Raw genomic sequence first — 22,699 nt, 5'->3', positions numbered from 1 at the left:
ATGTGACACGAAGTTTGAATGACCACATTGTCTTCAGACGATGAGACGAAAAAAAAAAACCACCGGGCAAAGTTATATGAAATTAATTTAGAAAACACTGCGTAGCATTTCGTTTGTTGGCCTCATGTTGATCGCAATACAAGTTTTAATTAATTACTTATACACAGTGCTTTGCATGTGACAAACTTCGTATTTTGGTACGCTGAAAATGTTTTTTCATTGAAACATTTCTTTTTGTACTGTGTTTATTATGATAAGTGACAGTGATGATAATAATGCATATAAATTTATGAATCATAAGATAATTAAATCTAGAGAGACATGCATACACACATACATTCTAGCTCAAAGAAACACATAGGTGTGGATTTAGTCATTTTCCCATTATGATGAATTACAAATGAATGATATTCATCATAATATTTTTAAACTGATTAGGTAAGTATTTTTAACGGATTGTTGGATAAACTGTTTGTATGCCGGTAGATGACCTATAGACCTAGCTAACATTAAGAACTCTATTTTCTGGCCGGTGTGTTGCAAGCTGTTGCACTGGCAAAATGGTAGCTTTGTCATGGATTTTAATGCACCAGATCCATTTGGTAATATTGTGACTCACCGTGTGCCAAAGTAAGGGGGGGAGGGGGGAGCCGCTGCTGGGGGTGTGTCAGTCAATGCTGCAAAGCGCAGTGCAATTTTGGGGCATCTCATCGGAATTCTTGAGTCAGTCAAGCCTGCCATTTGCACATTTCGCTACCCTGCTCAAACCTCAACAGCCTAAAGTGTAGGCCATCGTACAATGAGCAATGAGCATATGATCATGGCTATTCAAAAGTCAATCGATGGTTTTCGTGGATTAAATGCTGTCCAGATTGACATCACTATAAATCCAAAAGCAGGAAAAATGCATACTTCGCATTTGACGTCTTTTTTTCTTTTTATATAATTTTAATTCCCGTAATTATTTCTATTTTTAATTGTTTATAGCTGTTCGTATACTGCATTGTGGTCCCTGGGGTACAATATTTTGATTTTTTTCTTACACCCATCTGCAATGAGAAAAATGACAATAAACGCAACTTTTCATTTTAATTGACAGTAGTTAAAATGATAGCTACAGTACTGGACAAATTATGGATAGACTGCCTTTATAAACAGAGTTTGATGATTATTGCAATATTTTCTCCCTTTCTGATATAATAAATGGAATATGTAATAAACATAATAACAACATTTAAAAAAATGTAGAAATAATAAGCATTTGAGTTAAACAAAAATAATCATCTGATCTGTATTAATTCATACCAATATAATTATACGTATCTTGTTGGTGGATACTCTATGATATAGCTTTACGTGTATTGCTTTGCCCAGTATTTTATTACATAAAATAATAATATTCATGCAAAGAAAAACAAAAAGATTGCATACTTTATTTCAAATTACTGATAGCCACAGAATGTCACTACCACTCGTGGTCAAGAAGATATTTTGAATAGTGACAATTGTAATAATTACTTAGAAGTAATGTGATCAAAAATGGTTGGGCCATGAACAGTTTGTTTACAATTTCAACGAAGGTTAATGCAGCCTAATCTTATATCTGCTAAGTATGTACGGGACAGTTATAAAAAGTGGTGCAATACCATTGTAACAACAAAAACACCAATGGTTCAAAGGACCCTACTGTGCATGGATGTTTAAACCAGCAACCAATTAGAAAGGTTGTTTTGTTTTTTATTTATTGACAAAAACGGTACTTATGCAGGATTGGATAAGTTGTGGGTTTCTCATGTTTTAAATACACTTATTTTGTCTATGTAGTCATGTTAATAGGGAAGAGTAAAGAAACCTTTCTGCCAATCTTGATTTTTTCTTTTGTGTGTGCAAGAAAACTCGACCGCAGGTATTCAATAAAAAAAAACTATTATGAAGATATCAAGAGAAGGTGCTTGAAATTCCAAATTCAGAGATAACAGTAATAATGTGTTAGAGATGACAGAAGTGGTTTTAAACAATTTTTTTGTGTTAAACAGTTTTTAATTGATTCAACCTGTTGACACAGCTGTTACATTGATGTGTGCTTAAAACAGGAAAAAAGGGAAAAATGAAAAAATGTTAACCTTTACACCGAACTCAACGCGCACTGAGGACAGGAACGCAAAGGACAAATAGCAAGAGTGCGCACGCATTTGAACATTGAAGCATAATGCGGCTTGCAGAAAGACATTTCTGCAGCTCCTAGGCTACTGAAAAGAACAGGCCTGCGATGAATGGAACTGGAGTCAGGGCTCAAGGCACTGGGTGACAATGGAGGCTGAAATTCTACGTGGAGGTGGAAGCTGTACGCGTTTTCTTTCGGCTGAACGGAGCGTGTATCCCACGCCTTTGGGTATTGTTTGGAAACCTAGCAACGGCGTGAGGGGATCAGGGACGGGGGCCGCGGAAAAGAGAAGTGGTCAAATTCGGCGTCTGAATAGGAAAACGCTGGTCAAATGCCTGACTTTCTTACGTAAGAGAAGCCCGGAGAAGAGGCTGGATGTATGTAGGCCTGCATAGGTGGCCAGAGTCGCACTCACAGGGGGAAACTAATTGAGGGAGGCAGAGAAGAAGAAAGAAGGGGGAGGAAGGGAGGAAAGGATGGAAAGAGGGATATGAGGAGGGGAAAATGTGGTAGAGGGTAGGAGGCAGGGGTAAGAGAAAGAGGCTATACAGGGTGCGCGAGAGGGCTACAGAGAGTCAAAGGCAAAAGGCGCTCTCTCTCATAGCCACGGGGACAAGTGGTCACAGATCACCTGACCAAAAAGATGACGCTCGTAATGCACACCTAACTGCACACTGCCACGCCCACGTGATGCAGAATGCACAGTAAAGCTTGGACTGAGTCCAGCCTGTGTCAGTGCTGTAGGGCCTGTGCGTCTCTCAGCCACAGTCCTCTGGTTCAGAAGCTTTACGGGCAGCTCAGAAATGGAACAGAATCAGCCGGCTCACTTTAAATGTTTCAGAGGACACGTGGGCAGTCACCGCCTCCTGGAATTGATGTAGAAAAAAAGCCACCATGGGATGGGTCTACAGTTAAAAATGAGAATTTAAAACTGGAGAGAAAATTTTGAAAAATGAACAGTTAGCAGCCTGCTAACAAAATGCATGGGGTGGCACATGTTCATCATGGGGTGGACTAGTCAGGAGGCCAGTCACTGAACCATCGTATCTTATGATTTTACTATTGTTCCATGTTTTTCCAGTTCAGGCAAAACCACTTGGTTGGTTTTTTCGTGAAACACATTAGTCCTCTATATGGTTAACGAATGATGGTGGCTCTATACCAATGAACTGAAACTGTAAACTTTTAACAACCACAACAGCCCCTTTGACCAAAAGTCTCAAAAACAGCCTTGCCAGATCCCTTCCTCACAAAAGACAAATTACAATTTTCAAAGTTTTGAAGAGACCAGTTTTTTCTTGCCACTGCCACCCTTGACATACTCATGGGAGCCAGGGCCCAACACATCTGTAAAGTGGTTTGAGACATCGGTTCTTTGGGCTATACAAATAAAACTGTATTTAACTGTACGGGAAGAAATTCCCAAGGATACGTTGCCACTGTTACAAAACTGTGGCCTCATTTATAACATAATACATAAAAAAACATGCAATATGACATCTCCAATAAAACATGCATAGTGGAAGGACCTTTGAGTGGCACGGTGTGTCACAATGTGATAATTCCTGTTTGCACCAGTGAGGGCGGGTGCGCGGGACTGGTGTGTAAGCGTGAAGTGAGCGGGGACGCACTCACTGCCTGCGTCCAGGCGGCAGTCAGCTGGTCCAGCTCCTGCCTGGTCATGTGACACCGCTGCAGGATGCTCTCCCGGTTCTCGTGGCTGGTGTAGGCCGAGTCGGTGAAGTCCTCCGTCTGCTCCACCACCTCCTCCAGCTGGGCAACCAGATTCTCGGGGGGCGCAGAGTACAGCGCCTCCCGCAGGCCCTCCACTTTGCCCTGTGGGACCAAGAGCTGATCAGGAAAGTCACAGGCGCCAAGCAGGCTACAAACCCTACATCAAATATTGATGATGATGATGATGAGTCACACAAAAAAACAAAAGTTTAAAAGTATATACAACAAGTTAGAAGAAACACTGAAAGAAAAACGTATAAAAAATAAAAAAAATCTCACAACCAATTGTGAGGTCTGGACCTTACCTGACCTGGACCTCTTACTGTACATATAACTAACTTATGGTGGACATACTATACTTTGATCATATCTAAATAAGATCAACACATATATTACAACAAAAGTAAAAACAGAGAGATTAATAAAAAGTATGGAAGATGATGACATCCGGTTTGAAACTGCAGATTATTAAATAGTTTGATTACAGAAGCAGGCAATGCATGATGGGGTGCAACCTTGAAGAGAGACAGAATTTATGGGGTGCAGTGCCCAGAGCTTTCTCTTTACCTTGGCCCTTACTCGGTAAGGTCTGGGTAGAGCTGCTCATGGCCAGAGCTCAATGCAAACGACCCAACGCATAATGAATTCTACCAATCATCAAATTCAGAAGTGGAAATACGTAAGGTTAGTAGAGAGTGTAGGGTGATGTTTTCATCTGGAGAATGCTACATCGAGGAAACCACTGCACCATATTAACCTATTCACGCAGATGCCATCCCTTGGAAAACGGCTTAAATCATGAGTGCCCGATACATCGATCGCAATGTGTTTCATGGTTTGAGCTAGGCCACTTAGTTCCAGGGATATATTATTAATATAATATTATATAATATTTTTATGAACTCCCAGATAGACAATATTGTCCAATGTGGCAAGCTAGCTGCAAATGAGACTGGGCAGGTGGTGCTAAAACGGATAAATTAATAACCTATGTGACGATGGTAGCACTTAGAAACTCTGTATTTGGCATAGTTGTTGTGTACTGCAGACGAATGAAGTCAGAGTTTGTTGGTTGTAGAAGCAATGAATGTCTCAATCGAGCAATCTCAGGATGCTGGAATCCTGGCCACTAGGGGGCTTACACAAAGGGGTTACTGAACCAGGGGATCCACTGACTCTTAAAATCAAGTGGACCTACCCTGTATGCCGACTTTTTGTCCCAACCATGAATGGAACGATCTGTTAACAGCTAACTTTTTAAAAATGATCTGTAAGACAAAGCATCTCTTCACAAGAGTGGACATATTTGTAGTGCAGACCCCTGACACTACAATTTTTCTGTCCTGGACCACCAAACTGTGATGCAAAGCCCATTGGCCCACCTGGCTAAACAGAATTTACAAAATAAAAAGAAAAGATACCATTGGCTGAGGTTCCTCGTTGTTTCCGTTTGGTAGTCTTCACTTGGTTAGATAAGTAAGTGGAAGTTCCCAACAACCAGAAACACTAATTAGTATTTTGACAGGGGAAATTTCAGAAATTCCCCTTCTTAGCTCATGTGCCAGCTATATTAAATTACATTCATTTGGCAGACGCTTTTATCCAAAGCGAAGTGCAGTACAGCTAGTCCATGCTTGTAATGTGACCATCTCTCTGGTCGCTTGAAGTCTACAAAATTACTATTGTAAACAGTGAGGCTGTCTAAACTGCGTAAACTCTCGTCGGAACACCAGATTTGGCTGCTTGCATGCCCAGAGGGCTGTCATATGGATTTGTGAATTTTCATAAATGCACAAATACACTGCCTGGCCAAAAAAAGTTGCACACACACACTAACATTAAGTGCTGACAGTCTGCACTTAAAATTGATCGTTTAATTTCAAATCCAATTTGCTGGAGCAGAGAGGTAAAATAAGTAATATTAATTGCCCAGCACATTAGCTCTTAGCATTAATTTTTATTAAATATCTATTTGTTGGGCAAACACATGAATCCGTGACCACATGAAATACTTACCTTTCTTCATATCACACTTTATTTGTGGCTTTATCTGTATATAACAAAGATGGGCTCATACAGGATTAACCTTGGCCAAAGGGGCCCTTTGTAACCACTGTGCCACTCTTCTGTGTACACTGCGGCTTAAAGATGCGTCTGATTGGCTGGAAGTTCCCTCCCCTGTCAGCCCACCCAATGGGAGGGGCCCTCGGGTCGCCCTACCTTGAAGTCTTTGATCCCCGCGTAGACGCTGGCGGGCAGCAGCTGGGCGTCTCCGCCGGGCCGGGTGTCGGTCACGATCTGGATCACCTGCTCCAGGGCGCAGCGCATGCGCTGGAACACCGCGTCCTTGTTGAGGCGCGCCGACTCACAGTCGGGGTGCCTGAGGCACGTCTGCGGGGGGGACGAGCAGACGCACGCGTATGCGCAGAGCGTTACACTCGAGTGTGCAGACCCGCAGGCAGGCTGCCATGCATGTGAATGCGCCGTACACACTAACCACACGCATACATGCGTACGATAGCATGCACGAACGCACACGCATCCAGGCCTTAGCCACGCTGTTGATATTTGTTTATTTTCAACTGATATTTGTTGATAACACGTTCTGCTCTGATCTTAAGCAAATTTGGCACAAGACTCCAGCAGTGACTACATCAAAATATCGCAAGTGTAATGCACTCTGAAACGTTAGATTTAGACTTGTGGTACTGTTATCACAACGCTATTAACGGTGCCTAAACAGCATCAGCAGGCAGGATTCAGGTTAATTTGAACTTGAAAGAAGACAGGCAATAAAGTTTTGTTCTGAATTAAGTGTCGACTCAAATTCAGAACAAAAAGGGGAGCATGTTTTATATGACAGTATCTTGGTCTAAACATTTAGCTTTGAGACTTCAGAAACGAACTACTCCAGTCTAAGTGTGATAAGCAGACCCTAATTGCTCACTAATTAATTACACCTAATGATTTTGAGCAGAGTCACCTTCGAAGCAGTGAGGAGCATCATGGTACATTTCTCCAGCACGGCTCGAGCAGCTGCCATTCTGGCCTTCTTCTTCTCGTCCTTCAAGTCCTGGGGATGAGGCACAGGCGCTTCTGTGAGACCATCAGAAACTGCAAGAGAGGCTAGGGCAATGCTACCCAAATCTGGCTATCCTGCTAAAAAAAAAACAGCATAGGCCAGAATACGTTGCTGGTCCAGGCTGGGCAGTGCTGGTTTTATGATGGTCAGGGTGGTAGACCTAAAAAAAAATAGCTGTGCTGATGGTGTCTTTCTCCTGCCCAAGCTGGTCTAAGAGACTGGAATGTGTTGACCTGGTTTCACTTTGATCAGTGAGAATAATTTTGGCAACATTCTTATTCAGATGGGAAAAGGTCTCAGAAAGCAATCAGACAGAAAATGGTGTCTTAGCTTTTATGTACTACTTAAAATTTCAGCTATTCCTCTTGTGTAGGTGCTCGACAACAGCAACATTTACTATGACTGTTCACAGAGGCAAACAGGGTAGATAGAGTATGGGCACATCCAATAAAAATTACTTTTCTGAAATCATATCACTGCTAGATCCACTGCGATATCTCCCTCAATAAGAAACTTCCGGAAGGTATTTCAGGGAGCCAGAATCTCTGCAGTGGGAAATGACTGCCTCCTCTTCAGACACAGTGCTGTGGATCACAAGGGAGATGGGATTATCTATTATTATGTTATGCTGCAAGAGCCTCAACAGATATAATCTCTTGATAACCCGGGTTCAGCAGCAAATAGACGATATCACCGACATCTCATGAAGCGAAATATGTGATGTTTGTGAAACTCACTAAATCAGAACCAAAGCACAAACATACACTAGATCATTCCCCTCTGATTGTGGTTTTTTTTTGTGAAACCTCCTTCCTTTCCTAGGTTTAATGCCTTCATCCCGGGGAGGAATAAACATCCTCTTTAAATCTGCTAAGGCAGTCCAACTGCATGACAGCGAGCTCCATTTTAGTCCTAAAGCACTAAGCAGGTTGTTCTTTGAAGGACGGACAATTTTACTCATCAGTATAATACGAAGGACCTGCTATTAAAATGCCAGAGTAGGAGTTAGCATCGCAACCATCTGCTGTTAACCAGACAGGGTTACAGTCTGCATTTAGGCGGGGAGCAACGCGACGACTTCCGCTCATAAATCAGCCAGCAAAACACCAAAAGTGGTCCTGCAAGGTCGCATTACACACACATCCGTGCCCCCGGAACATTCATTAGCCTGCCGTGGTCTAGCTCTACAGCCGGCTGGGTCGCGCTAGGCTGTAAAACTTTCCCTGGCCAAAACCTGCAGAAGGGCACTCTTCATTTTTTATGTGCTTCCCCCACACACTCCTTCACTTGATGCGTTTAGACAGCAAACAAAGCAGAGACCCCTGGGTAAAAAAAAATAAATAAATAAAGGTTCACTTGCACTCCAAATGCCTCCCTTAGTCGGACAGCTTTATTTGAAGCTAAAGCCTAATGGGAGCTGACGCAGAGATGGGGGCGAGGCGGGGCCATTTCGGGAGAACCGGACGTCGTTTCTGAACGACGGGCAGGACGGGCGGAGGTTCGGCGGCGGCGGCGGCGGACGGGCGCCTACGTTTTGGCGGTCTCCGGTCAGGTGCGCGAACTCCACCATCTCGTTGCCGAACTGGCTGAAGATCTGCACAAACTCCTGGAAGCTGACCACGCGCTCCAGCTGCTCCAGGGTGGCCAGTACCTGCGGGGTGGGGGAGAGACAACAGCAGACAGTGGGAGAATATTCTTATCAGGCACCTACTGCTCAGATAAGGCTTTATACAGGAAGCCACTGAGGAGAAACTGCCCTTCTGGACTGTGTCTGCCTGGCTGTCCATCTGTACAAATGAACTCTATCCACGGTTTTGGTTATATGACTCCTAATACATCCTCCTATAAAACTGTGTTCTTCTTTCATATACCTCCATGGGCACAGGACATATCCTGCTTATCACATCATCTGATGAGAGAAGCCAGTAAAGTGAGGCTCAAGCTGTCTTCAGAGCCATTATGGATGCAGACATACTTCCACATCTGAACAAACCCTTGTGGTAGAGTTACACCATACACTCAATATTATCAAAAACAAAAGGTGAATATCACATTCATACAAAATACAAAAATGTTTTTTTTCCTCCAATCAGTTACGTTTATTTTTTCTTGAATCAAATGCTAATTTACTCAATCAGGTCCATGCATTTACAGTGCCTGCAGTAGAAGCAGACATGAACGAAATCTTAAGGCAATAGCTTGTCCAAGTATTCTTTGGGATGTCCAAGCTAACTGTGGACTGTGTTTAGATTGATGCCTTAATCTTTAAGGCGCAGCATAGCCAGAGATCGGCCTTTTGTAAGGATGTGATCTTATTGAGGAAAAGTTCATGAATTCTCCGCTACACAGCTGCTGTCATCCGCTCTCCAGCTCCAGTTGCCTTCTGCAGAGACTGTGTGGAGTGCAGAAAGGACTGTGAGGGGCGATTAATGACGGTGTCCTGCAGCGTGACAGAATTATTACAATGGCCTTGAGGTCGGCCCGCAACCGAGAAACCGATAAAAACCCCGTAACAGGCTGGTAAATTAAACATGCAGAACAAAAAACTCCTGACATATTCAATTAGACCTGAAAAGGGAGGATTTTTCTGAGGGACGTCAACAGTCAGAAAAGCCACAGAAACGGAAACACTGTAAAATGTCTTGTTCAATGGGACAGCCATGGCAGCGAAAGGTCGGGGCATGTTTCTGACAACACTGACAATGAAAATGAACAGCTGAACGGGTGAAGAAAACAAAAGAATGACCATGCCATTTTCTGGCAGTCCAGGTAGGGTGCTTCAACCGGTTAAGCCTACGGTAGTTGCTAAGGTGCTGTGTGCAGCATCATCAACCTAATCACCAGCGCGTGCAGTGGGTTCATGCTGCAACAAAAATAAATGTTGATTTAATGCAGGAAAGGCATCAGGCTGTACATGCAGGTCGCTGATAATGGCTCTGGACAGACAAGCGTGTAAATTGAATTGTGTGAGGTAAAGGTGAGGGCGAAGCAAGCGCTGCTCTCCAACTGTCAGGACGAGTGTAACGAGACTTGATGACCCAGGGCCCCGAAAGCAGATCCCCCCTCCCCCCCCACCCCCCCGACCCACACAAAAAAACCCAGAGTACGCTGCTGGCCTTTTGCATGGTAAATGCCCTGCCCACACTCATTAGTGGGAGAAAAGTGCAATAATTGCAGGAGTGTGACTGCGCTGAATGAAATGCAGAACCAAAAAGGCCTCTGGAAGCAGAAGTAAAGACGGGAAAGGAGGGGGGGGGGATGGCGCCTACCTTGTTGCGCGAGGTGATGATCTGCTTGATGACGATGCGGTCGGCCAGCACCAGCACTTTGGTGACGGAGGAGAGCAGCATCCGGGCAGCCTTCACCATGCTGGTCTTGTCGCTGAAGACGGTGATCCGCCCGTCCGACTCCGGCTGCTCTGGGCTCAGGGCGTCTGTGAGCTGCGCGATGGCGTCTCCTGGGGGAGCGCGGGGAGGGTGTGTGACGACGCTTCGCACGCACGCACACACAAACACAAACACACACACACGCACGCACAAACCCAAACACACACACACACACACACACACACACACACACACAAAACCAAACACACACACGTACACACACAAACACAAAAACCCAAACGCACACACATACACACGTACACGCACACGCACACGCACACACGCACAAACACACAAACACACAAACACACAAGAAAAGCAAGCTTCTCCTTGAAGAGGTCAACTGTAGCCAAGCACCTGTGTTTAAGAGCAGCAGATAGTTTGAGGGGAAGGCTGGGGGTGCTCAAGCTGTACTCGGCTCCAATGCCTCACATGACCGGCTCCCAGTGCCCTGAAGACGCCTCATTCTGTGCTCAGGACACCAGTCAGAGACTCTCAGGCCATGCGACAGAGCAGCACCGGGATGGCCTCAGTTACATTTTGGGATTTTCAGCAGGCACAGAAGATCTTCCCAGCCAGGCCCGGTTGGCACAGACTGTGGGAGAAGCGAGCGGCCCCCATTCTCCGGCTCAGCCGCACCCGTAACGCGCGGGCCCGGGTCCAAGACGCAAGGCTAGGTTGCAAAACTACGCGGGAAAAACAAACAACGCTAAAGAACAGCAACTAGTGAAGCCCAAACTGAAAGGCCGACGTTTTCCAGCTGGGCTCAAACGGTTCCAAAAGAAGAAGAAGAAAAAAAAAAAAAGGCGATGGCATCGGACAGCCTACTCCAAGCCAGATCTGAAAAACGACAGCGGCTGATCAGAGAGCATGACAATTAACAGCGCCCCGCTTCCAGGCAGGCTCTCCTGGCTTCGCTAAGCCCGCTCCCGCTAGTGAGGAAATTGGATTAAAACTGGAACAGATAGGACTCTGAATTATGCAACAGACAAGGAGTTCAAAGAACCTAGATGCATTTCAATCTGATTACCTGCATCTAAAAGCATGGCCATTACTTCACATTATGTTATTTACTTACTCACAGACGCCCGCATTGAAGGAGACTTAAATAGCTTACGTTTTTAATACGATCCACATGTAAGCAGGTGGATCTTGATTTGAGTCATTTGGATCAGAGAGCCAAAGGCACAACAGCAGCGTCCCACATGGGCTGTGAACCCAGAACCCTCTAGTTATGTGCCAGTCAATATTAAAACATCAACAAAGCAACCATGTGTTCTCAGTGTTCTCTATTTTTATGAGGACTCTGTTGCAGTGTTGATGTACCAAATGATCCCTTAAGTGTAACAGGCTGGTAGATTATCTCCAACCACTGTGAATTAGCCACAAACAATGAGATTTCCTCTAACAGAATGTATATATGTGCAGCACGATTACTCACGATTACTTTCCGCTTATTCAACTCGCTAATAGTTATCTTCAGATAGATAATTAGTACCACATGAGCTCTTAATATCACACAGAATTTGCAGGCCTACATCACATTACACACTGACAATTATTATGAGGTTATGTTTGTATTACTAACTGAACGATTGACTGATTGATTGACAGAGTTATTCACAGTGGAGCCCAAAAGGGTTACATCTTTCAAGCACCGGGTCAAAGGAGAGGACTGGGCTATATGCCAGTGGAAAATAAAGAAAAATGTGTAATGAGCCAAACCTGCCCACAGAGGAAATACATTTAAAGAGGCACTTGAATTAATCCTTTAATGGATACAGACTTCCTGGATTAAAAATACGACACAGAGGGGCCATTTTGGTCCGTACAATTGCAGGATTTTTCCTGCATAGAGAATTCCAAGGCTGCCTTGATCATTTTCTCTGGCGCCTCGACAAAAATGTGACTGGGGTCGGCACAAAAAGTCTACTTCAAAAGTGTTGTGCACAGTGGTTTATCATCATTTTAGATTAACATGCAATGGCGGCACTACTACAGTGTAGCAACACTAGCGCACCATGAAGACAAGGTGACGATGTCAAAGAAGAAAACTACTGAGCTGCTGTAGAGCTCCATGAAGCTACCAACGACATGCAACAAGTTCTTATTGAACCTGCAAGTTCTCATAAGTTCTTATTGTGCTGGTTTAGAGATTAGAATTCCAAGCACAGCTGAGGCCTCACAGAATTTAGAATTCTGAGCGTGTGTATTTAAAGTCTGGTGCCATTTACAAAACTGTTCGTAGAACTGTGGACTACAGCTTGTTAAATTAAACAGCTAAATACAACAACTGCAACAGCGATGAAAATGTATGAGTTATCAAAACTATTAAGGAAAAAAAACAATACATATTAGAAAAATTTATATATTATTTTCATATAATACTTGAATTTATATAACGTTTTATAATGAACTATTGAAAAAAGATATTCTGAAATCTTTACAAAATGTTGCAAAGACAGATGCAAACTGGCAGAACCTTTGGTATTAATTCTTGCTACAAGTAGGCCTACATGTGTTATAGAGCCACGGTAGAATAAAATAGGAAATGTAAATGTCAAATGATGTACTTTGAAAAAAAATTCCCAAACTAAGTAAAAAAATCAAGTAGGAATTCAAAATATGAAAAAAACAGATACTAGGCTAAATGAAAAGAAGCATGGTAAATTAGATTCTTGTTGAGTTTCTAAATCAGGTGAATTTCACATCACAATGTTATCATACAAATAGTTTCTAGGATATAATTATTTTTATTAGGCCTACATGGACAGCCAAAATTGGGGTCCTCGAAATATAAGGCATTATAAATCTCCGTGCAAATCTCTTTCCCTTGCAAAAGCAAAGGATTCTAAATCAGTGGAAGAACAGTGGAATGCACTCCTCAGAATCTCTAGAATATAAATCAGATGCGTTCCAGTCAACAAACTTGCCCTAGGATATGTGACTGGGGTTTAACCCCTGCACGTCCACCCTCATTTGCATATCAGGGACACAAATCTTTCTCTGCTGCACAGGCAAATGATTCTAGCTCAGTAAAGGTAGGAGGAAATTGGCTCCTCAGTGTGTCTACAGTAAGAATCAATTAGATTTAGAAAATGCATTCACTCCAGGAATAGTGGCTGGAGTTTAACCCCTGCACGACTTTTGCCAAGACACCACCATTGCCTGATTTTGAGCCAGGAAAAACCCAGTACTCATGAAAATGATTGTAGTTGTAGATGATAAAAAAAAAAAAACGACATGTTCTGGTCCAGTACAAATGTAGATGATGCAGTTTTTTATCTGTGACCGCAACTCTATAGCTCTGTCTGTCGATTGGTCGGTTGGTCCACAAAAATGTCCCACCCCGTAGTGGCCATGGTTTTCGCCCCAGGAGGCTGAAATTTGGCATGGACATTGGTCATGACCAAAGGTAGAGCGGAGTAACCTTCAGGCCAATTGACCAAGAGGGGGGCGTGGCGATGGGCGTGGCGTATCACATAAAGGCGCATAACTCCCAAATGGATTCACAGATTTGCACAAGATTTTGTGGAAAGGTTGGTCATGAGCCTAAGAAGAGGACACATGTTTGTGTGAGGGTGTGTGTGTGGATGCATGCACACATGGATGCATGCGCGTGTGCGGTCGCAGCTATTGCGGATTCGCGCTTGTTTAACATTACATTACATTACATTACAGGCATTTAGCAGACGCTCTTATCCAGAGCGATGTACAACAAGTGCATTGGTTCACGATGTAGAGGTGCAAAAGAAAGACTAGAGTGAAGTAAGGATCGTAGTGCCAGAAGTGACCACATCGATCAGGACTCCAACCCTGTAGAGTAAGAGTAAACATATTATTTGGGTCCAGCATGTGGAGCCTTGATACTGCTGTCGTACTACGTAAGTCTACGGTTCAAAAGTGCTCTCTTTATGAACTTCATAAATACTGTATATATCAACCCTGACTCAAGATCATCCACTTTAAGGCAGCACACAGAGTTCCATCAGGGCCAGTCCAGCTAAACACATTAAATAATTCCCACAAAACTGCTTTGCTTCACCTCCTTGTCTGGCATTGAAGATGACCAGTGGATTAGCACTAATTTAATCAGCTCCTCTATTGAATTAATTACACAAATGTTAACTCTGGCGAGTCCTACCCTATGGCAGTACATAAATGAGCAGACAAGACCCTGAATAATTATTTATTCTGAAAGCAGTTTTTTTTCCCCCCAGCTGCAGACAGGTTTGTTTTGCAGCACCTCACAACTGCAATTCACAACTACAGGCCTAATTCTGAAAATCTTACTGGAAGAGGGCAGAGCCCCGTCTCACTGTGTAGGGCGGGGATTAGATGCATCATCACTCCACCTGAAGCAGAGATCAAATGGAGTGAAGAGATAAGAGCCAATATTTGAGAAGGTAAACAGCGATTTCACAAGAAATTTTTCGTGAAAGATTACGGTCTGACGTAAATAGCCACATAATGGTTGGATGCATGTCAGCTGATTTCATTAAGGGGCCAAACCAGCAATCCTCAGGACTGCCGCCATTTTGTATGAATCTACTTCAGACTTATGCTCATATCCTGAGTCCACACAGAAGCTGCAGATGTTCGGGATAAAAGCTTTGAATCCCTGTGGTAAGTACAGCCAGCAGCAGACATCTTGATTGTATCTGTTCTGCCCTTTTAGCCTCCAGCACAAACAGCACCTTCCAGCCTCCTCTGTCAAGGCTTTGTCAGCCATGTAAGCAACACACTTGGGTCATTCCACGTCAAATTCAGGAAGTCTTGCAGACCTGTGCTGTAGAATCACAAAATTTCACTCATGCAATTCACTCATTTCCTTTCCCTTCCTACTTCCTACACTACAATCAGCTTTAACAGCAAGAGAATTGTTTCAACAGCTGTCTACAAATCCCTCATCGAATCCATGCCCACCTTTAACATAACACCCTTCCCCTCTGTGAAAACTAAAATTTCAAGGATCATAAAGCAAGCAAGCAAATTAAACTGCTTCGCCTAGACAAAGCTACCAGGACTCTGCACGCCGCCCGTCAGAAGGAAGGCCACTCCCACTTTACTGCACTCCTCACGTTCCCTCCACAACTCCTTTCAGCCACTTCCATCTGGACACCGCTTTAAGGTTCTGTGGGCCAAGACAAAACTTTCACCAAAAATGTTTTATTTCCTCTGCAATACCCATCATAAACAAATAATCTACACGGAACAGTGCGGTATTTGCCCTCCTCAGTTGTTTTTAATGATGCATTTATGCATGTGTGCCTGTGGTATATCAAGTGTTGCTTTAATGCCATGCCACGGTCCTGTGTCAAAGAAAATTGAAGTTTTCTAAATCTGAATCCGATCCTGCAAATATGGTATCACTGGCAAATGCAGTCGACTCCTGGAGTAGTGCTTTTCAGTGAATATCACCATGGGATTGATAGCGTGTAGCAATGGCTATGGGACACTTTGTAAATGAATTCCAGCTTCCAGAGTTGAATTATGGGTGTGACAGTTTGAGTTAATCTCACAGATTGACATTCACTAAACGTATAACACGAAAAACATAAGATATAAAGCCCATCCACAATAACACTTGCCCATTTAGCAAATAAATAATGTAAAAAAAGCTTTTGTGAGATACTGGAGACGCAAAGCGATTTGTGTGATTGCTGAAGGTCATTCCGAAGACCCATAAGTGAACATAAACGCAACAGAACGCACTCAGGAGAACGGGTGACCGCACAGCTTGAAGCCACAACGCGTTCCCCGCCGAGACAAAGCGAAGGTTCCTGCGTTACCATTAGCTCATTTATATGACAGCTGGCCTCGCTGAAAGCAACAGCATTTACTCAAGCAAGGCAGTTAGGAGTCTGTGGTCAAAAATGGGCTCATTTAAAGTCCCATGCCTGTTCATTCACCAAGTTTATTCATTTGTCCACAAGAAGCATTCAAACTCAGTTTCAAAATAAACCCAAAACAAAATGGATGCTGGCTGGTGATCTCCAAAACTTGAGCTTCAGACTTTTTTACACAGCACAACTGCATTTCACGTCAAAGGCATCAGCCGGGGACACAGCACTCAAGCGGCTTCAAACCACCACATTTCAAACAGAGTGCTTAAGAAACGAAAAAGGCTGCACTTCGGAGCTAAAACAAGAAACGGCCCCATTTCCATAATTGTCCGAGTAGGCGCATTAAAGCCCTGTTCGCTCGGCGGCGCGGCGGCGGCGGTGGATAGCGCTCCCGCAGCCCGCGCTGAAGAGCAGCGCTGTTTGCAGACGGATACGTAATGCCCTTTTGTGTCGTATTTTTAGCAGAGCTCCGCGCGGGCGAGCCGTGAAGAGAGAGGGGTAAAAAGGAAGAAAAAAAAATCCTGCCGGGAGAGTTCTCTCTCCCAGCCGAACGCAATCCTGCAGACTGATGCAATCTGGCCAAAAGGCTGTTTGGGGGGGGGGGGGGGGGGCAAAGAATACCCACAATGCCGCTCTCCTGCATTATGCCTCCAGCCTAATTTTCCAACGCGCCGGTCGCTCCCCGGAACGATTACGAAGCGCTTTTTTAGCCAGAGCCGCTTCGCACCCCGCGCCACCTCTGCTGCACGGCGGCCCGTCGGCTCCTGAACATGAACCCCAACCCAGGAGGAAAAAGGCTTCGCTAAGCCCTGCGTTATTTAAACGCGCCCGCCGGTCGATTTCCTGCGACACCGCTGCGTTATATTACTCGTTTACATCGTTGACCCCGCTGACCCCCGCTGACCCCCGCAGTCGCCCGCGAGCCCACCCGCTATGCCGCGCACAAACAGTCTTCCTCCGACTCGCGTCGGTGGGAGCCCGTCTCGCGAACCGCGGCGTGACGAGAAGCGGCAGCTGGCGTTACGTCCTCCAGATGAGAGCACGTGATTTTCCGCGCTCTCCCGAACCAGAGGAGAGTTGACGAAAGTCAGAGAGTTGATAAATATGATTAGTCATTCCAAATTGTGAGAGAAAAGGGGGGGAAAAAAAGCATTACACATTTTTTTAAAAAGATCCCGAGCACCACTCAAAATGTCCATTAGCGTGATTCAGCGCTCGTTTTCACGGTAAAAAGACGCAGGAGCAGCGCGCTCACATTTTGACCTACGGCGGCCTGTGTCAAGTATAGCTATGTATGTACCCAAACACCAGAGCTACGCGTGAGGATAACCGCGGGAGGCTGAAACACTGCCGGCACCGTTAAACGCGTTTAGGGAGCGTGCGAAACAAAGCGTGAGCATTCCTTCATTCCCAAGCACTCGGTGCGATCGCAGATTTACCCCGCGGGGCTGTTTTCCGTGCCGAGAGAGAAGCGTTGAGGTGCAAACGCGTCCTGCTCGTTGCCATGGACCCCCGGCGGGCGTGAGAACCACCAGCCACTTCAGACGCGGTATTCAGAGCTTAGAGGAGCGCGCGGTGCTCGGTACTGCCTGATGGAGACGCACTAACGCGTCCCTTTTGCTTCTGCAGAGTGCTGGATCCGGAGGTAAGGTGCAGCCTTGGGCTCGGCCCCGCCCGGTCCAGAGGCACTCTGGGAGACAGCAGGGAGGCTGGAGGGTAAAGGCCCGCCTGCCCCGCCCCCCTCCAACGGGCGTAAACGGGCCGGCTCGGTGCATGAGCTCAGACGCGCGACCTTCGCTCCGCTCCGGTGCCGGCAGCCGCCACGGTCGCCACGCCAGAGGACGACTCTGAGACAGCGATGGGTAGCGGAGGCTCCCGATGGCGACTCGTGATCCAATACGGCGCGGCCGCGACTTGGCCGCAGGATGAGGGCCGTGATGCGCTACGTTTCTGAAACTGAAGCTAATCAGGAACCCGTTTAAAACACGCAGGGGCTACTGGATCTGCACTTCCAGCCTGTTTGCAGGCCATCCTGAAGGATAGATGCATCAAAAACCTCCCACTCACGATTCAGTTCATATTACAGTCCTGGCACTGCATGCATGTGCTATGCATATTGCCAGAGATTATCCGTTAATAACAAAAAGGGAAAATCAATGGTAAAGTATTACAAAAGATGCATTAGCTCTCCCACGCAGACATAAACATGCTCCCTTTCGTATAAACACACACACACACACACACACACATGCTCATTCTCTCCCACACACACTGACGCACACACACAATCTTTATTTGTCCTATAGACTCACAAGTGCATATATAATGCACATATAAACACACTCACACACACACACACACACACATGCTCATTCTCTCCCACATGCACTGAAGCACATGTACAATCTTTCTTTGTCCTATAGACTCACAAGCGCGTATGTAACGCACATATAAACACACACACACACACACACACACATGCTCATTCTCTCCCACACACACTGACGCACACACACAATCTTTCTTTGTCCTATAGACTCACAAGCGCGTATATAACGCACATATAAACACACACACACACACTCGAGGCTGCTTCTCTTCCCCCACCTGACGTGCCCGACACATCATCTCTCTTACTTTGTCCATGACTCGATGCAAGTGTATATAATGCACATATAAACACACACACACACACATGCTCATTCTCTCCCACACACACAATCTTTATTTGTCCTATAGACTCACAAGTGCATATATAACGCACATATAAACACACACACACACACACATGCTCATTCTCTCCCACATGCACTGAAGCACATGTACAATCTTTCTTTGTCCTATAGACTCACAAGCGCGTACATGACGCACATATAAACACACACACACACACACTTGTGAGGGTCACTGCGCGTGTTGTGGGGCCTACCTGCACGCCGTGCCTCGAAGCAGGCCAGGCTCATCTCCTCCTTCAGCTCTTCGTTCTCTGACGCGATGGCCTCGCCCACAGTGACAAACCGGCCCACCGCCACGTTCACAGCCTGGCCTACCCTGTGGATGGCCCGCAGGGTCTTCTCCGACTTCTTTGGCTTTTCTTTGTGATTGATCAGGGTGGTAATCTGAAACGCACAAATAACGACAAACGTTAGCAAGGACAGGCCAACAAAGGTTAGCAAGGAAAAGCCAACAAAGTTTAGCAAAGAAAAGCCAACGAAGGTTAGCAAGGAAAAGCCAACAAAGGTTAGCATATAAAAGCCAACAAAGGTTAGCAAGCAAAAGCCAACAAAGGTTAGCAAATAAAAGCCAACAAAGGTTAGCAAGGAAAAGCCAAGAAAGGTAAGCAAAGAAAAGCCAACAAAGGCTAGCAAAGAAAAGCCAACAAAGGTTAGCAAAGAAAAGCCAACAAAGGTTAGCAAGGAAAAGCCAAACAAAGGTAAGAGCAAAAGAAAAAGCCAACAAAGGTAAGCAAAGAAAAGCCAAACAAAGGCTAGCAAAGAAAAGCCAACAAAGGTTAGCAAAGAAAAGCCAACAAAGGTTAGCAAAGAGGGAAAATGGCCTACATAGTCGCTAATGTACAATAACACTGAACGGTTCGCATTGGGAAAAATTTGACTAGAATCACCTTTCCCCAGAAGAAGCAGAGTACGCAATCAGAAATGGCAGCACACTGGTCCACTCAGCCGAAAGATGTGACCTCTTTACTGGATAAAGCTGTACGCTACGGGTGAAGCCACCAGTTTGTCTCTATTAAAGGACTCACAGGTATTTAAACTTGTATTGTAACTGATATCCTCCAGGGGTCCCTGGAGTCCCAGTACAACCTCCAAACACAAGCTGCTCTGACGTTACTTGAAGTGTTTTCTTGCTTCAGACCCCTGAATGCCCTATACCGTTAAGGCCGTCGAGATGCGACTAGGAGACATCTGGGAGACAGAAAAAGCTTGAGGAGCTGAACAAATGCTTCCTAATTTTACTCAAAAGCACACTTCTCTACAGTAAACAACTCTGTCCAAGCAGAAAGATGGGTCTCTTCATATGCAAATCTTTCCAACAAGCATCCTCATTCAGCGGCAGAGGAAACGATTACACTGCCGGCCTCGATCAAATTTAATCACTTTATTACCGCAAATTGGAACTCGAACTGCATACATGATGTTCACTGCTTTTACGGTGACTGTCATGTCAATTTCACTTTTATGGGTGGCCCTTATTAGCCTATAGGTTAAATGTATAACAACTAGAAATTTAAAAATTTTTTAAAAGTAAATTGTAATCTGTAATAATTCAGTTGAAAATGCACGCCAATGAGTTTTTAACTGGACACACCAGACTAAGAGGTGTGTATGTGTGCGCGCATGCGCGTACGCTGCCGGGGGGGGGGCTCTCAATATTTCTTCCAGCACAAACCATTTCAAGATCAATCCCTGCCCACACACAGACATGCACAGATTCACACACGCGCACCTGCACACAAACGCAAAAAAACAATCGCATGCATGCACCTGCACAGACACCTGCATTTGGGAAGTCGTGATGTAGCATGTATGCTCGCCAGCCTGCCACTGTTCGTAGCGACGTCTCTGTTCGCGCAAATCGGTTGAATGAGTTCACGCTCCCCAACACTGCAAGTGGCTCTGAATGAAGTGAAGAGTAGCCGCTAAATGAATGCAATGTAACGTGCACACACGGAATGTGAAAGGGCAGAATGGCCATTCACACTGCTCTGTGAACACCAGGTCACGTGCGCCCCGCGTAGCAGCGCACGCTTCAAACTTTCCCTGCTCGTTTTAGGGGAGGGGCAGAACGCCGTCCCTATAGAAGGAGGGCAGGACGAGAGATGCACCCCGTTGCCTGAGGACGGCCGTAAGGGTCGATCAGCAGCCTTCAACGGGTTCTGGCCAGCGCTCGGTCCATTACCCAGGCCAGCGCTCCGCGGGGGTGGGGTGGGGGGGGGGGGGGGGGAGGCGCATGAGCAGCCGCATTGAGCCAGCCGAGAGAGAGGCCCGTTGTGAGGCGGTGAAAGAGATCCAGGAAAAACAAACACCACGACGCACCAACGAGCCAGCAGCCAATTAAGCGCTTTGTTTTGCTCGGGGATGAGATATTGATTGCTCTGGACTGAAGTGAAGCCACCATCAGCAAACATAAAAATACAAAAAAAAAAAAAAAAAAAAAAAGCCAGCATACTTTCTTCAGTTACTTCGTGTGTAATTATCATCACCGCCACGACGATGATGAGGATCAGCTGTGGACGGGCAGATGGATAGATAGGCGCTCGTCGTAGGCGGTGACTCTCAGGGTTTCTGCTTTACGTTGGTTCGGTGTGCTAACAGTAGGGCTCAAGCTAACGGTGTCAGAATGAGGAAGATCGGCGCGTCGGGATTCCGCGGAGCGCGGCGGGCGGGGGGGGGTCGGACCCTGCCGCGAGGCGGCTCTCTGGCGGGGCGGCGGTTTATTTACCCGCCCAAATGCCAGCGCTCCCTGCCCAGATGGCCTATTCAGCCCCCAATCACAATCGTCAATAATTTAACGGCTGAGCCAATTACGACACCTGTTCTAATTAGTCCGTCCTCTCCCCGCGGAGAGCTGGGAGAGGGGAAGGAAGGAAGGGGGGGGGGGTCTTTAATTAGCCGGATATGCAGCTGTGGGGCCGACGTGTGGGCTCCCGGCGGGGGGGGCACGCACTGCCTCCCCGCGACCGGGCACGGGCTGGAGCCTCGCGGGACGTTAGCGGAGAACGCGGGAACGTCCTGCTGGGCAGACAGAGAGGCTGATGGGAAGGCTGAATTTAAGCACGGCGGAGGCTAACCCTACAGAGTTTCCACACGGTGACATTCATAGATTATTTTTCCTCCCTTCTGCATTGCTACAGCTCCCTCCTCTAAACACCTCAACTGCAGAAAACCTTGAAATGTGGAGGAAGGCTGCGCACGACGTCACGTCGCGGGTGAAAGCGTTCGCCGTTTCGCGCCGAAAGTTCCTGAAGGGGAGCGGGACGGCGTCGGCGGGAAAGAGATAGCGGAGCCTCAGCGAACGCGCGGCGTGCGTCACGGCTGTCTGGGCAGGCCCCGATAGCTCTGCTGTTTATCAGCCTCTCTGAATGAAGGAGCTCTGTGAGTCAGGAGGAAGAGGCTTCTCGCCGTAAACCGCACGCGGAGCAGGAAGTCGCGTCAGCGTCGCCCGGGGTGTGCTCCTCCTGCGCGAGGCGGCCGCTCTGTGGCACGCAGGGTGGGGTCCAGCACTGCGGCGAAGGGTCCGTCGTCATGGAAACCGCTTCGCCGTTTTTTTTTTTTTTATCGCAGAGTGCTATTGACAGGCATTGATCGGGGTCGGGGGGGGGGGGGGGGGTGGTGTTGGGGTGGTGATATCTGGAAGTTTAGAATACCCTCCTGGCTAGCAACTATCTGAGGGAATTGACAAGGCACTCCACGTGCAGCATGGGACTCTTCCATTTTAGGCATTGTGTCACATGGACTCCCCTAAGTGC

General features: G+C 46.1%; 1 protein-coding gene across 2 annotated transcripts in view; it reads right to left on the bottom strand.

Moving 5' to 3' along the window:
- Nucleotides 1-22,699, bottom strand: part of ctnnal1 (catenin (cadherin-associated protein), alpha-like 1) — a 73,365-nt gene that overhangs the window by 17,880 nt on the left and 32,786 nt on the right. For both annotated transcript variants that reach the window (XM_064348328.1, XM_064348327.1), the window contains exons 2-7: nt 19,142-19,331; nt 10,250-10,437; nt 8,512-8,631; nt 6,882-6,971; nt 6,119-6,289; nt 3,800-4,000 (exon numbers count right to left, since the gene is read on the bottom strand). In XM_064348328.1, coding sequence (XP_064204398.1) covers nt 3,800-4,000; nt 6,119-6,289; nt 6,882-6,971; nt 8,512-8,631; nt 10,250-10,437; nt 19,142-19,175 — 804 coding nt within the window. In that variant the 5' untranslated portion in view covers nt 19,176-19,331. The remainder of the gene's footprint in view (nt 1-3,799; nt 4,001-6,118; nt 6,290-6,881; nt 6,972-8,511; nt 8,632-10,249; nt 10,438-19,141; nt 19,332-22,699) is intronic.

This window comes from Anguilla rostrata, chromosome 8 (genome assembly GCF_018555375.3).
Source record: "Anguilla rostrata isolate EN2019 chromosome 8, ASM1855537v3, whole genome shotgun sequence".
Lineage (NCBI taxonomy): Eukaryota > Metazoa > Chordata > Actinopteri > Anguilliformes > Anguillidae > Anguilla > Anguilla rostrata.
The sequence above is the reverse complement of the archived record's forward strand: the minus strand, read 5'-3'. Positions and strand labels throughout refer to the sequence as shown.